The 16,105-nt window shown below is 37.0% G+C and overlaps 2 protein-coding genes across 4 annotated transcripts; both read right to left on the bottom strand.

The window, feature by feature from the left end:
- Positions 1-846: 846 nt before the first annotated feature.
- LOC111809152 (nitrate reductase [NADH]) lies at positions 847-4,169 on the bottom strand. Its single transcript, XM_023695517.2, has 4 exons — positions 2,964-4,169; positions 2,732-2,872; positions 2,410-2,642; positions 847-2,329 (listed from the first exon to the last, which is right to left on the bottom strand). The coding sequence occupies exons 1-4, from the start codon at positions 4,021-4,023 to the stop codon at positions 995-997; spliced, it is 2,769 nt and encodes a 922-aa protein (XP_023551285.2). The 5' UTR covers positions 4,024-4,169; the 3' UTR covers positions 847-994.
- Positions 4,170-10,325: 6,156 nt separating this feature from the next.
- On the bottom strand, positions 10,326-15,925 carry LOC111809253 (uncharacterized). 3 transcript variants are annotated; one of them, XM_023695676.2, is made up of 2 exons: positions 15,674-15,925; positions 10,326-11,829 (listed from the first exon to the last, which is right to left on the bottom strand). In XM_023695676.2, the coding sequence occupies exon 2, from the start codon at positions 11,730-11,732 to the stop codon at positions 10,737-10,739; it is 996 nt and encodes a 331-aa protein (XP_023551444.2). In that variant the 5' UTR covers positions 11,733-11,829; positions 15,674-15,925; the 3' UTR covers positions 10,326-10,736. The 3 variants fall into 3 exon arrangements, with proteins under 3 accessions (XP_023551444.2, XP_023551445.2, XP_023551443.2); XM_023695677.2 differs by having other exon boundaries at positions 10,326-11,823; XM_023695675.2 differs by having other exon boundaries at positions 10,326-11,745; positions 15,674-15,924.
- Between the last annotated feature and the right edge of the window lie 180 nt (positions 15,926-16,105).

The raw sequence follows: 16,105 nt of genomic DNA, 5'->3' as shown, positions 1-16,105 counted from the left end.
GGGGTCCGGAGATTGTGGAGACATGGATGGATGGATGGCTGCGCGGAAACTAGGTTTCTAATTGGCCTTTCAGCTCCCCAAACAACATGGGGCACTTTCATTCCATGTCGCCCTGAGACGCCGCCAACCCTTCATATTTTCTACTGTTACTTAATAATACTATCACATGCACCATTTATCCCTCGGGATTCTAACTCCGTTCTTTCTCACATCTACGCTATACGTTTCGGTTATCTTAATCTAATCTTATTGAGATGTCCATCAAGTCGGTCGAGAAAGAAACTTTCATAACTATGCAGGTTAAATGAACATCTTTACGCATGTACGTAAAATGGGCTTGAATTTTGATATCATATTTTAATTATTACAACATGCGTTTAAATCTACACGTATCTTATCACCAAAGGTTTTAAATGTCAATTTTGTTGAAATTTTTAAAAGTTTATTAAAGAAATAAAATGTGGATGCAGTAAGTTTGGAATTAATGAAGGCATTGAAAATGGGCATTCAATAATTTTGTAACACCAATTTTCCAAAGCACGAGTTTGGCAAATAAAACAAAACGATCTCTCACTTTCACGTGCCGTGTTTTAATTTACATCTCTTGTCCTTTCAAGTCCATAGTCCCCAACTGGACAATTTGGTTTCTGATTGGCATTTTTGTCATTTCACTCGCCCACCCTTCAAAATTAATAAATTTCTTTCTTTTTCGTTAATTAAATATATTCGTCAAAATAATAAAATAAATGATAAGAGGAAAACGACAAGCTTCTTATAATTATCGTTATTTTACAAAACGAATACATCCAAATAATAAATAAATAAAAAAAAGAAAGAAAATAAGAGTATTTACAATTATTATAATATTCACATATATTTCATTATTTTACAAAACGAATCCAACTTTTTTCCTCAATTTTGGATTTTCATTGAAGAAAATAAAAATATAAAAAACCAATTTATTTATTTTGGTTGTCTTCCTTCCACTAATTAATTAAAACACTAATAACGAATTCTTGGTATCGTAATTCATCTTCTCCAAATTGGGCTGCACTGCGAACTGAATCATCGCCGGCGGCCCACAAGCCAATGCCAATGTGTCCTCCGCCGCCGCCGGAATATGCTCTCTCAGAATATTCTCTGTAATGAACCCAACGCTATATTCCCACCCTTCTCTAATACTCTCCTGCACCACGTACCACACTTTCAATCTCTGGTTCTTCTTCGCCCACGTGTCCAATTCCTCCCTCAGCAAAATATCATCCTCCGTCCGATTCGCATACACCACATACATCTCCGTCTCGTCCTCCGGATCCTTTAATATCGCTTGCACCACTTGGTATATTGGGGTTATTCCGGTCCCGCCTGCCAGCATGGCAAGCCGTCTCGCGAACCGGGGCTTGCCATGGACCATAAAGTTGCCGCGCCCTGTGTACTCTATATGGCCGAGTGGACCCTTCACATCCAGCGTGGATCCGACCTCCATGGAATCCAAATACTGCGACATGATCCCGCCGTTGGGGAACTTTGGGTGCACGCCTTTGAAGTATACTTTCACCACCAATTCGAAGAACCCCATTTCGTCTATGGAGCTAGTGGGCGTGTAGGCTCTCATGCAGAGCTTGCCGTCCACTGTGGCGCATATGAAAATGTGCTTCCCCACGGGTAATCCGAGAGCCTGGTCCTGACCACCGGGTAGTGCGAATCTGAACACACGCACGTCGTGTGAGATCGAGGTCTTGGAAATCAATTTGCAGGGGATTTTCTCGTTAGGGGCGAGCGCCACGCGTCGTGATACTGGAGCCTCTCGAATGGGGGCTAAGTGGGAGAAGTTGGACGCGCCATGAGTGGAGTTGTTAGGGGAATTGGAGGAGGAGTCGGACGCGTAGCCAGTGGTGATTAACTCCCCGATTCTATAGTCCTCGAGCATTTTCTTGGCTTTGTCAGAGTGGATTGCGTCGAACTCTTCGGTGCAGTCGGTGCCGGCGTTAATGAGGATACTGTCGGAACCGCCGGGGTGGTCTTTGAGGAAACGAGTGCAGTCGTAGACATGGCCGTGGACGATGATCCAGGCGGATTGGGGGGAATTGTGCTTTTTGACTTCGGATAAGGTGTACGTGTTGGAGGCGGTGTTCATGAATGGAGTGGAGACACTCTTTTTCAATGTCTGGTTTGATTCAGTGGAAATCTCCAGATGTCTCTCTCTGTCCATCCATCCGCCGGATTGGTTGCCGGGCTGCGTTGGGTGTTCGAAGATGATACCGATTTCACCCTTGTGAGGCTTGCACATATTGGTTTTCACTCTGAACCAACAATTGTTCATCATTCCCTGAACAAAATTCAAATTCCCCAAATCGTTAATTATGTTCAAATTTTAATATAAACCCAATACAGAGTGAAATTACACACCATGAGGTTCCAGATGAGTTTCTCCGGCTGGGTGTTATGGGTTTCATCCCAAGCCCGGACGGCAATTTCCTTAGCGCTGAGCAAGTCCAGCACCTCCACCTCCAACGACCAGAAACACCAGCACCAATATTTCCCATACTTGTTCGCCTTCTCCGGATGGTCCAACGTGCACACCTGCCATGTCTCTCCACTATCCATCGTCACCTCCACACGCGTCACCTTCTTCCCACCGCCTAACAGTTTTTCAAATTTCCAAATTAAAATTCGTGTAATGTTTGGATCTCTCCATGGAATTAAAAAAACAATTACAACAGCGGCTCACCGGAATAAGAGTAGCCTCTCAAGGTGTAGGGCCTCTGAGTGGTCCACGCGTTGATCGGCAGAATCTCCTCATGACAGGGCGTGGTTATCACTGAGTTTATGTTCAACTCGTTGATTATATGTTCCGGCTTGTACCACCAAGCTGCATATTCATTAATTTAATTAATTAATTAATCAATTACCAACTTGATTTAACGTTGTCTTGTTTATTAATGAGAAGAGTAATTAACTACCTTCAGCGTTGGCGAGCTCCGCGTCGACATGGGAAGGCAAGACTCTGTTATCCTTAAAATGGTAATAGTTTTCGGATTCTTTGGTTGTCACAATGATTCGTTTCAACCATTTCACCATTCTACCACCGATGAATCCCGGAATGATCATCCTCACCGGAAAGCCATGGTCCGGCGCTAATTGCTCGCCGTTTTGCATATAGGCGAGAATGATGTCTCTAGCTGGATCCATGGCTAGTTCCTTCTTGATACTGGTTCCGTATTTTGACCCACCGCCACCAGGAAGATCCTCAGCTCCTTCAAAGCATACATTCAGTGCCCCTTTCTTACGGCTCAATATCCCGCATCGTTTCAACACGGCACAAAGTGGGACACCACGCCATACCGACGTAGACACACCCGCCGCTCCCCAGTTAAATCCGATGCTCTGTTTCACCATGTTCTGTTCCTTCCGTCGGTTTCCAGCGCAGACGAGTGTGGCTGGGAATTCACGGAAGCGGAATTCGTTGAGGAGTTGGTCCATGGTGAACTTGGCGGGACGTTTGACAAGTCCGCAAACCTCAACGGTCCAGTCGGCCCATTTCGCCTTGGGGACCACACCGTGGTTACGGACGTAGTGGAGAGGAACAGGCGTGATGAATCCGTGATGCATCAGACGGTTAAGAGGCGGTTCAGAATTGAAGGGATGCTTCCCTGTGAGACGGACCATGGAAGCATTCCGCTCGATCCAATTATCAGCCGTGCCTTCATCTCTGTGATCCAAAATCGACGGCTCGAGTTCACGGTTTCCCTTCACAATCAAATCACGAAACTCATTCTCATTCTCATCTTCGCTACACGAATCCTCCATCTCCTCCTCCTCCTCCTCCGCCGCCGCCTCTTGTATCTTGACGGAGCTTTTCAAAGGACGGTTGTTATTAAAATCAACGTTGGAATTAGGGAAGTTACAGCCACGAACGGGAGAGTCGGATCGATGGTTAGGACCATTCTTGAATGACCTAACGACGCCACTAAGCGGTGGCTGGAGAGGTCCATATTGACGATTGTCGACGGAAGCCGCCATGAGAGATCGACGAATTTGATACGGAAAAAATGAGAGAAGGTAGAGAAGAAGAAAAAGAAGAAGAAATGATCAAAGCTTTTTCACCACCACCACCACCACCGCCGCCGCCGCCTTCCTTGAAGTTATGGTTTGAATTGAAATTTTGGAGGTGGAAGAAAGTGAAGAGGGGGATGTGGGTTTATATAGGGATGAGGACCATGAAGCGAACCCAAATGTGGGGCCCGGCCCATTGGGTACGAAATTCCAGTGGGCTGTGTCCTTCAAAATGACGCCGTTTTACCATCTGCCTTCCCTGGGCGAGCCCGACGCGGTAATAGCACAGAACCATGAAACAGAATCTGTGGTGGCTGTAGACCGTAGTCTCAGCCGTCTACAGCCACACGATAAAAAGAAAAAAAAAAATATATATATATATATATATATATATATTATTATTATTATTTGGAAAATGTATTAAATATAAAAGAAATGGAATTCAAATGCATTTTAATTTATTAAACCAAATATATAAAATAGTAAGAGAAATGGTTGAGTTAGTTAATTAAAATTTACCTAAATAATTAATATTTCAAAATATCTAATCCCACGTGGCACGAGATATTTCATAATATTATTTTCTACCATTTCTTTTATAGATGGCTCTCTCTCAATCAAAAAGTGTAAAGCAAACAATTTAAAAAGTGAATTTAAAAATATATATATATATATTAAAACTTTATTGACCATTACTACGTGGCACCTGGTATTTTCTATTAAATATAAAAACAATATGCATTTGGGGTAATTTTTTTTGTAAAACGTGGGTTTTTATAAATTAATTTTAAATTAATTTTAGTCAATTTCAGTCCAACTGTAAAAAGGAAGCTAAGGGGAAATAAGAATATTGATTTTATTTATTTATTTTTTGTAATTATCACTCTTTAATTTACTTTTTAACTTACAAAAAAATTCTTTAAAATCTAATATTATTTTCACATATTTTATTATTTTAATTTTTTAATAAGCTAAGAGTAAATAAATTGATTAAATTATTATTTTAATTACTTTTTTAAATGTATGGTCAAATAGGATGAAAAACTTTATTAAAAATATTTTTTATTGGCTAAAAATTAGTTTATACTCTTTTAATATTTATTCAATTTAGGTTAAATAATAAATTAAACAAACTTTATTTTAAATTTTTTTAAAATTGTTCGTTTAAAATATAATGTAGAAAATATGTTAGATAACTAATCAAACAAAAGTTGGTACATGATTAAAAATAGGTTTTAGGTAATGAAAAGTCTAATAAGTTTTTAAATTTTTGTTTTAATGTGTATAACGGGACCGTTGTATATACGACAACAAAAATAAATAAATAAATAAAATCATATTTTTTAAGTATTTTCACGACCATGTATTTTATTTAATTTTTATTCATTTAAAAAGGGACAAATAAATTCATCGAAATAAAAATTTTAAATATGAGAGTTATTATTTTAAAATATATTAATGACTAATAATAAGAAAAAGGAAAATAAAGTAAGAGAGAATAATAAGTGTTTTGAAAAAGAAAAAAAAGTTGTACTTTTATTAAATGTTATTTCTAATAAACTTAATTAGTGTAATTAATGCCCCTCTTAAAGTCAAATTAAATAAATTTCTAAATTCAACTTGAAAATTAAATAAATAAATAAATAAATCGAACTATAATAGAATTTTTTACTCCGACTAATAAATATCTATGCTAACGTAAACGTAAGTCAACTGACATAAAAATGTATATACTTAGACTAATAAATATATATATAACGTTTAAAATTCTTCAAGAAATTATCAAATGACTGTGTGCATGGGAGCAGCACAGCACAACCTATCTGCTATTAGGTCCAGGAATGGCATTAGACGAGGGCACCATTATGGGTCGCATTCAACACGTAAGATATTTTCACTACCTTGAAAAGATCGTAGGTTAGAATACTCTCCTCCACATATACTCTAATGTATGAGTTATGATAAAAGTATAGTAGAGATTAGTATTAAATAACTGAAAAAAGAAGTGAGATTATAGAAATTGAAACATATAACCTCGTGCTCGATTGATTCAAAATACGTTATAAAATATAATTCGTAAGTAATTCTCGAAAAGAGAATTATTTTAGATTCATTTGTTGAATTGAAGCAAACTAACGTAAGCAGCTGATCTCTCTCTCTTTTGTTTGATTCATTACTTGAAACGTTTTTCATTATCATTGAAACTCATAGACGATAAACTCGATCTTTTAAATACTTGAAAAGCCGGGGTTAAAGTTCGTCGTGTGAAAAGGATTTTTGATCGAAAATTGTTTATAAAAAATGTAAGATTGTTGATGAATATGAAAGAAAGAGAAAGGAGATAGAAAGGATTATCCTGTGGTGTGTTCATAGTTTTCTGGGTTGAACCAAAGATTGAAAGCAGACAGCAAGCATGACAAACAAGAAAAGTAAGTGACAATGATTGATGGGTAGCAATAGACTTATCAAACAAAATCCTTCAAACTGTGACTAACCCATTTCCACCACAGAATCTAAACCTGTATCCATCCATTTGATACTCATTACAAAGCCTTATATCTCTTCCCCATGCCATTATTTTTACCCTCTAAACACATTCCTAATCTATTTTCTTTACTCCATCCCATTCAAACCAACAAATGGGTATTTTAATTACCAAGTTGTTGAGCAAATCTAATGGTTGATCTTCAAATGGGTCGGCCTAAAAAGGTGTTAAAAGAGGACCCAAAAACTAGATATGTTTAATGAATTGATGTTAAAAGACGCAAACTTTAAATTCAAAAAGTGGAGGGTGGGTATCATACTCTACAATGACATGATATTGTCAACGTTGAACATAAACTATCTTCAAATGGGTCGGCCTAAAAAGGTGTTAAAAGAGGACCCAAAAACTAGATATGTTTAAAGACGCAAACTTTTAATTTAAAAAGTAGAGTGAAAGTATGATACCATGTTAAGAATCACGACTCTCTACAATGACATGATATTGTCCACTTTGAACATCAACTTTCATAGCTTTTCTTTACTTATAAACCAATGTGGGACTCATCGTCCGACAATTCTGAACGGGAAGATATAGAATAGCATAAAGATCGACAAAAGTTGGATTAAATTAATGGGAGATTATAAGATAATGATTTTGAATAAAAGCAGCAAAAAAGAAAGGACAATGAAGAAGGGTGAGGGAAAGAAATTGAATTGGAAGAGTCAAAAGAGGCAAAAGATTAGAGTTAGGGTTGAGAAGCGGCGGATGGGAACCCCAACAGGCAAACCAAAATAGGGAACCCTTGGCTGTGAACCACCACCAGATACAAAGCCACTAGACCACACACACCACTTGGGTCCCAAAGGGGAAGTGGCTAATTGGAGACCTTGAAGGGTTATATTACCATTTTTTGAACTTGGCTCTTGGGTGACCTCTAAAGTCATCTTCATCCTTCCTTCCTTCTCTCTCTCAATGGTCAGAAAATAAGGCTGCCAAAGTTTGAGTAGTGGGATCCATAGATTTAGGGGACTAGACGTGTAAGATTATTAAAAGTGTAATTAAGAAGAATGACGTGAATAATATGATATCACTGTAGAGAGTTATGATTCCTAAGGTGGTATCAGTGTCATGCTCTTAACTTAATCATGTCAATATCGAACAAACATGTTATGAGCTGGTGTACTACTTTGTTTGAAGACTCAAAAAAGGAAGGGATTCCTAACCTTAGAAGTTGGGGGAGCTAATAGTTTGTTTAACCTATTAATCATAATAATGTGTGTTTATAATGTCATTCTCAAACATCTTGTCTACAAATGCTTACCACAAATTTGACCATGGATTTTAGTTCATTTCTTTGAGGAATAATCATCGTATTTATTGCATTTGTTTCCATCTCTAATCCATCCATTTTTTGAAAGCATACCTATGTGGATTGAGAAACTTTAGATTACACCCACCTAGTTGTTCGGGTCTTAAACGGGTTTTTTTAAGATTAGTGATAATTATATTTTAAACGAGTTAGAGTTGAGAAAGATGACCGAGCATCGAATCTATTCCGATTCCTACAAGTAAACATGTTTGCTGGCATGACCCATGTGATAGTATGCTTAAACGAGGTTGTTTTGAGAAGATTAAACATTAATTAACGTAAAGTGAACGCAATTAAGTAACAAAAGAAGAAGAGAGATTAAGATAAAATGTTGTAATTTAGTATTAAATTGGCAGAATCGTGGGTTGAAGAGAAGAGAAGAGAAGAGAATTGAAGAACGTAAAGGATGAACTTTTTTTCTTTTTTTTTTTAGTTCCTTTTCCGTTTGTAATGATGAACACTGAGGAAAGCGACAGAGTGATCGTAACTTTTTGGTAAAGCACTGTTAGAGGAAACAATGAGCTTTCAAATTCAGTGTTCTTTCTTAAAATACTCCCTTTTCTGTTCTTACCTTTTCATCAATCCTATATTTTATTAAATAATTTATACATATGTATATATTTCCTGTGTTAGGGTCTCGAGATTGCAAATGGAAATTTCAAGAATCTAACAATGATGTAAGCGAATTGGTGATGAGCCCAAATCTATGCCCAAACCACGGATACCGCTTTAGAGGTGTTCAAAAAATTAGATCTATCCAACCCAACTAGAATTGTGTAGGTTATAGTTGGAATTATGAATTCATTTAGATTCGAGTTGGACTATAAACTCATAAACTCATTTGAGTTTGGTTGAGTTCACTAAATTAAATTGATTTATGGGTTCTTCTCTGATTAGATTGGGTTGAGATGAACCCATCTATTATAAATTTCAACCCATCTATTATAAATTTATTGCTGATTTCAAAACAATTCCGTCAAGAACAATTCCGCCCAAATCTCTTCATCAGAACGAAAAGAGGATTAGGCTTTGAGAGTGTTTGATTAATCCACCACACCATTTAGGTATAAAAGTTATCTTATTTATAATCAAATAAATTACAAAGATATGGAAATAGTAATAAATGGAAAGATACCTAGGGTAATAAGACAAATATCTAATATTTGCCTTATAATAAAATATCAAATATAATATATATGGTAAACTATAATTTATTACTAAATATCCTTAACAGCTTCAATAACAAGATCGACCTTTATCCTCACCTGCTGAAACAAAGAATATATTGAAATTGAGTTTGAAAATTTTAATTAAATGTTTGAAAAGAGGTAAATATATGTTTTCCGAACTAATATTTTTCTTTTATTAGAAATAAAAATTTAAATAAATGATTCAAATAACTCGAATTAATCTTGTCTTATGTAACATAAAGTATTATATCTTGAGCCCATGAGCCCATAAAGTGCAATATTGTCATTGATATTGCATTATTTTGCAATGGACCAAGTATTTCAATATCGTTCGTTCTGGGCCCGTCTAATAACTTGGGCCGGCCCAGGATTCCAACAGCCAGCCGAACATGTTAAAGCCCAAAAGGTCCAGATTTCCTGTAAACGTTTTTCACAATGTGCATAGGGTGTGAGACCTGTCCAAAAATCACAATCCTGTTTTAAGGTCAGGGCATTAGGAAGGTGCCATGTGTCACAATCGCACTCTTGATGACAATTGTGCGGTACACTTGCGATTGTACGGTACTCACTTTCCAACGACAAGTGAGCTAAGCCAATTCATTTTTGCATCGCCTACGGTCAAGCGACGTATGCTCGAGCCTCTGGCGTCCGTTTTAAGAGAAGGTTTTAGAAAGCGAAGGCAAAGAGATTTTCGAAAGAGAGATTTTTGAAAGAGACGTTATATAAGCAAGCAAGAGAGAAACCAAGCGACGTATGCTCGAGCCTCTGGCCTCGATTTTAAGAGAATGTTTTAGAAAGCGAGGGCAGATAGAAATTTTCGAAAGAGAGATTTTTGAAAGAGACGTTGTATAAGCAAGCAAGAGAGAAATAACATCAGCTCACAATACCTTGGGTAGGGAGAAGTTGACAACTAGTCGTATCTCCTATGGTACATTACGAGTCATTTCATGTCTGACACCTAAACATGATATTTCTAATATTTCTGAAACGTCGTACTTCTTAGAAATACAAGAGTAAAACACTAGAATATGAAAAGACATCAAGGATTGGGCTTGTCATGGCATGTGGCCATGAGCAACACGCTTTGGACGAGCATGACCGTGACATGCAAGATGCGACTTGAGCAACACACATGCCACAGTGGGTTAGTCCAAGTCCAAAGCAGACCACCAAGTCCTGAAAAATAAACACAGATAGATAGATCCTCCAAAGAAACAACATAAGAGAACAGAGAAAAGAACATTTTTCCATTGCTGTGATCTGTTTGGTCAGTCAATCAAATGCCATCCCCAAATGAGAATTGAGATAACAAATCAACCTAATCTCCCCCGACCGCGGATCCTAACAATTGCCAATACCTATCCTATTCCCCCCCCCAATGCCAGCGGAGAAAAACATCAAGGCTGGCTGTTCAAACCAAATAAATTCTTGACACTATTAAGAAGAAAAAAAGAAAAAAAGAAAAAAAAATCTACAAATGAGTTGTGCACCATGAACAGAGTGGGTATATGACGACTTCTAACCAACCAAGACCTCCATTACAACAAAAGTTGAAAAGAATATACATATGCCCTATCTCAATAAAACCTTACGCCCCCTAACTCCCACTCCTTCCACTTCTTTTCTATATCATAAGTTATGGAATTCTGTTAAGTCCTCCTCTTTGTCTTGGCCGCCTTGACCTCCCGAATATAATTCTGCGGAAACCACGTCCCGGTCCACCAGTTGTAGTACAACCGAGACCTGCAGCACGATGCATCCCAAAATCAATCTCATCTCCCCTGCTGCTGTTGTAGTCCCTATGATATCTATTACGAGAAAACAGACCACCATCCCGTCCAAAACCAAATGCATCCATCGAAAAGAAAGTATCATCGTCCAAATTCTCGTCCATATCAGAGTCGTGCTCACTATAAAAACCACTTTGGTTAGGTTCCAACACATAATCCCCTAGAACAACAGCTCCAGGAATTGATGATATAATTGTGCTGATCACATCACTTCGCTCCCTCTCGTGCTCAAATCTCTTCCACTTCTCTTCAAGCAAAGGGTCCACTTCGCGTGGTCGTGCTAATGGATGCTTTGCTCTAACGTGCTTCTTCAGCTCCTTGTAACGTCCAACAAATGAGCAATTATCCTGCATGCAACTCCTCTTCTTAGAATTAAGATATTTCCGTGCTGGTTCGACCACTGTCCATCCTTTAACCTGACCCCTACAAAGGGGACATAACAGCTCTGGCACTTCAACCTTTTCACTTGGCTGCCCTGCGTCCAAATTGAGGCTTACATTTTCCACCGGCATATTCAATTGTTCTGAAGTTTCAACTGATGACACTTTTGTGTAGGCTTTCTTGTATTGATCGAGACAATTGGAATATCGACGACCAGTTGCACACATATAAGGCCGGCAACCCTTATTATATGAGGAACAAAGAAGAAGCACGGCATTGTGAGGGAACTCCATACAGACTGAGCAGGTAGCATCTTCCCATTCTTTCTTCTCTGAACTTTTGCAGTTCTTCTTCTTGAGGTAAGCATTTTTAGTAACTTTCAATGGACTAGATGGCAACATACATGAGCTTTCCCTGGAACATCTAGTATCAGAGTTGCTTTGCATCTTTTTCATGGCCATTCACAAATTAAACCTGAAATAATTTAGGGGGGAGTGGGGGCATCAGATCATTCTTAACAGTGGACCTCTCAAGATTTTCCCAAACTCATACCTGCACCTGAATTTTGTTACAATCTAACATCAAGACGGGAAAATCAATACCATAAGATTTAAGTTTCATGCCTAAGCCTTGATAAGCCTCTGACTAGCAAATTCAGCTTTTCGACTTAAAATTGCATCACAACTAAATAATAGCACCAGGAAGAAAAATAAAAATAAAACAGATGATTATATAATAATATCGACTCTTTCCATAAACAGGCAATGACATAATAAAAACACCAGGAAGGAAAAATAAAATAAATAGAAAAGTACGTGATGAAAGAGGTTGACTGAAACAACAAAAGATAACATCAAACCTTACAGACGCAATATCCCCCAAATAATAGATGTGTCATCCCTTGACAACTAAAAGAAATTTTCCAAAGCAAGTTATGGAACTGAACCAACTAAAAACTACAGTTTTTTTAGTCTAAAGTGAAAAGCACCTCAAGCTATTAACCGGCTAGGTCAATTACAACGTTTAAAATTTTAAAAGAAAATTTGTCCAATTTTTAGTCCGTTTCCATCTGAACCCCCTCAACTTAGGGAGACATTGAATTCACAGATTGCCTGTCTGTGAATTGACACATTCAGTCTTCTAGGTCTCAACTTCGCCTGTCAAGCTACAATGTCCTTAAAAACTACTGGATAAACTTTATCAAATATAACATAGTTGAGATTTTGGAACTTCGTAACTTTTGGCCATGACTACTTTTCGTTTTAACTATATATAGCACATTAGAATATTTGAACACAATGGTCAGTCACATTCTCATTCAAAATAAAAAAATATGACGATAAACCAAACTTCCATCAAGAATAACTAAAAGAATGCATGGCATCCAAAAAAATCAAGCTTCGTCACCATCGCTCAAAGAGAACATGGAACCTGACAAGGGATTAAATACCTAGGATCCTTCTCCACTCCTCTAAAGATTCTATTGTTGCTCTTCCCCCAAAGATCCCACAACAAAGCACATACCGGGACTTGTCACTAGAATCTCTCCTCCCACAACAGCAAATGGAGAAAGAACTCCTCAATCATTACATTGTAAACTCTATGTCGGGCTAACTAAAAGCCAAACACCTCAAAGGAAAAAATAACTCCAAACAAACCATGGAAAGTCACAACTCCAAAACATATGATCCAGGTCTTAGTCTATCCACTGACAAAGAAAGGTCAACCACTCGTTCACACTAACTCTTAACTCCTCGAAACTCCCCCATATGCAGGCAAAGATCAAAAGCCTCGATACCAACAAATTAATAATTTGAATGGAGAAATTGATGATGACAGAGTTTGAACTTAATATTTATTGCCAAGTTAACAATACCACATTATATTTATATCATGTTAAATTATTAGTAATCTCAAAGCCTAGTTAATTTATTTATTTGGCTAAACTTTTATTGATACTAATTTGATTATTTAATCAAGTTATATATCTCTGATTAACCATATACGGATGAAAAATAAGTTCTAATGCATTTAAATAAGGTAACTCAATACCCTAAGAAAGGCATCAAGGTATCAATCTTCTTTAAATAGACTTGAAGGGTACTACAAGAAATGCATTAGATGTGAGTGGCTTCCTTAGATATTTGAGGGAGGAGGCCAAAATATTCAGAACGAGAAGAAATGTTGTATCATCTTTTCACCATTAATCAAGGGACAGAGTATTTAAATATATAAATCAAGACAAAATCCTACATACTTTCTGAATAACAAAGGATATTTTATAATCAGATCACCAATATACTTGAAGAACACTAGAGTATATTATATCATACACGGAAAAAATAGCCAGACATGGTATACATTTTTCTTTTTTATATAATAAAGCATCAACTTTCATTGAAAAAAAAAAAAAAAGAATACAAGAGCATACAAAAAAATCAAGCCCACAAAAGGGAACCCAATTAAAGAAAAGGGCTCCAATCATGCAAGATTATGCCTATAGAATAATTATAAAAATCATTGAAATAAAAGTCCAAAGAGAAACACGATATCTAACAAGGGACCAAACATCGCTTACGGAGGAGATGCTCTCAAACCCACCCTTTTAAGGAGAAGGATACATCTTTGTGGCAACGCAGCTTTTTTGCTATTCTGTGGGGCCTTTGGAAGGTGATGAATAATAGAATCTCTAAAGAAGTTGAGAGATCGAGTGAGGATGTTTGAAAGTTAACTAGATTTAACACTTCACTATGGGTGCCGGCTACTAAGCCTTCTTGTAATTATGAACCTAGTCTTGGTTCTTTCGGAGTGGAGACCGTTTTCGTAGATTGTATCAGACCCGCTTCTTTTTTTATGGGCTTGGTTTTTTTTTTTTTTTTTGTATGCCCTTGGATATTCTTTCATTGTCTTAATGAAACTGTGGTCTCTTAAAAAAAATAATAATAAAATAACTCTAGCCAATGGGCCTTAAAGAGAGCTTTGCTTCACTTCACTCAACAATAATGTGCAAAAGAACTTAGATAGGCTCTTTAAAATAGTTTAGATAATACAATTTACATACTTCTTAAGAAAATGAGATATTTGACCTCACATTTTATTTGACTTAAATGTCAAATTTAGTCCCTCAACTTTCATGGTTGTATCTTATAGATTCATGTCTTATAGGACCCTAAAGTTGCAAAATATCAAGTCCCCAAACTTATAAATTTGTATCTAATAGATTCCAAGCATATTCAACATTTTTTAAAATTAATGAATGTATTAGACATAAATTAAATTTTGTGTCTCTTAAGATGTTTAACTTTTAACTTTGTGACTAATAGACATGTGAATTTTAAATGTTTAATAGGTCAATAACCTATTAAACCAAAATTGAAAATTTAGGGACTTGTTAGACACAAATTACAAGTTTGGTAGTGTACTAGAAACTTTTTAAAGTTCAAGGACGTATTAGACATTTCTAAAAGCTCTAAACTTATAATTTAATCTTTTATTGTTATGTTCATTAACTTAATCACTATGATTCTATAATTCTATAAGATGACCGAAAAATTATTCATCAAACAAGATTGGATCATCATTAAAGACTACCGTGTAAATTTTAAAACAGCTTCTAATGTGAAGATAATATAAGATTTTGATGTTGACTAGTTTTTTCCGTGCTCAACAGCCTGTAATAGATTATGTTACAGTACTTCTACAAAGTCTGTAAAAGAAAAAGCTATTGGATATAGTGACACAACTCAAGTAGGCTTCCGGTCTTTTAACAATTAGAGTGAGAACACTGAATCAGCATAAAAGTACGTATCTCACCCACTTGGGTGGTGAGGGCACCCGTAAATTTCCAGGCCAGAAAATTCAAATACTACGCACAACCAGAAAAGCTAATCCGACATTAAAAAAAAAAAGACCAGAACTTCCTAGAAACCAAGGTGTCAGTCAAGTCAACACACGGAATTATTGTTAGTAGGTAAAAACTTGTTTAAATCTACGTAAGCACCAAGCAATGAGTATGAACAAGATGCCTGAGATCAATCGCTTGGGAGTAAAATACAAATAAACCTCTTCATTACAAATTGAAGGCAGATATGGGATTATAATTCCCAATCGAACAATTTCGATTAGACGTCTAGAGAACTGATGAGTAGCAAACATATACAGAATCGCGGGGGAAAAGGGAAAAGGCAAAGACGAAATAAACCAATGAATAACAAACCCGAAAAAAGGGGAATCGTGGAATTTAAAACAAGTAAGAAACAACGTGCGATGAATAATGTTAGAACCCAACACGTAACTGGCATCCCAGACAATGACAACAAGGAATTAAAAAACAAATGACAGAGAGAATCAGACAAAATGAGATCGGGAAAAAGAGGGGGCGAAGAATCGGAACGAAGCGTACCTGGATGGGTGAGTGATTACGGGAAATGAAGGCGTCGTGGAGGAGGGAGAGGAGTGAAATTGAAATCAATGGAATAATAAGCCAATTGTGAAGAAGAAGGAGGAGGAGAAGGGGGAGAAGGAGAGCGGAGGGTGGAGGCCAGGCGCTCTCGCTCTTCCGAAGAGTTGTGCTGGGAGTTGCGTGGTACCGCTTCAGGGGATAGCCCCTATTTTTCTTTTAAACTCAAATTTCTAATGGAAGCTAATTCCAGTACTCTTCTTCCTCACGACACTATGAACTCACTATGTTTGTTTCGCAACTTGGGCCGAAACTTCGGGCTTAAGACCCGATTCATGTGGATTATTTATTGGGGCCTCGGCCCCATTATTCAAGCCCGTTCACTTCTTTTTTTTTTTTAATTTTTTTTTTGTGTAATATGATTAGGAAAATAAA

This window comes from Cucurbita pepo, chromosome 13, assembly GCF_057944985.1.
Source record: "Cucurbita pepo subsp. pepo isolate OVF chromosome 13, ASM5794498v1, whole genome shotgun sequence".
NCBI lineage: Eukaryota > Viridiplantae > Streptophyta > Magnoliopsida > Cucurbitales > Cucurbitaceae > Cucurbita > Cucurbita pepo.
The sequence above is the reverse complement of the archived record's forward strand: the minus strand, read 5'-3'. Positions and strand labels throughout refer to the sequence as shown.

Bases quoted from the DNA above. Each gene is read 5' to 3' on its own strand.
- LOC111809253 (XM_023695676.2), bottom strand. From the start codon at position 11,732: ATGGCCATGAAAAAGATGCAAAGCAACTCTGATACTAGATGTTCCAGG.
- LOC111809152 (XM_023695517.2), bottom strand. From the start codon at position 4,023: ATGGCGGCTTCCGTCGACAATCGTCAATATGGACCTCTCCAGCCACCG. The intron at 2,873-2,963 runs GTAGTTAATTAC...ATGAATATGCAG, and splicing joins GGAGCTCGCCAACGCTGAAG to CTTGGTGGTACAAGCCGGAA. The intron at 2,330-2,409 runs GTGTGTAATTTC...AATTTTGTTCAG, and splicing joins AACTCATCTGGAACCTCATG to GGAATGATGAACAATTGTTG.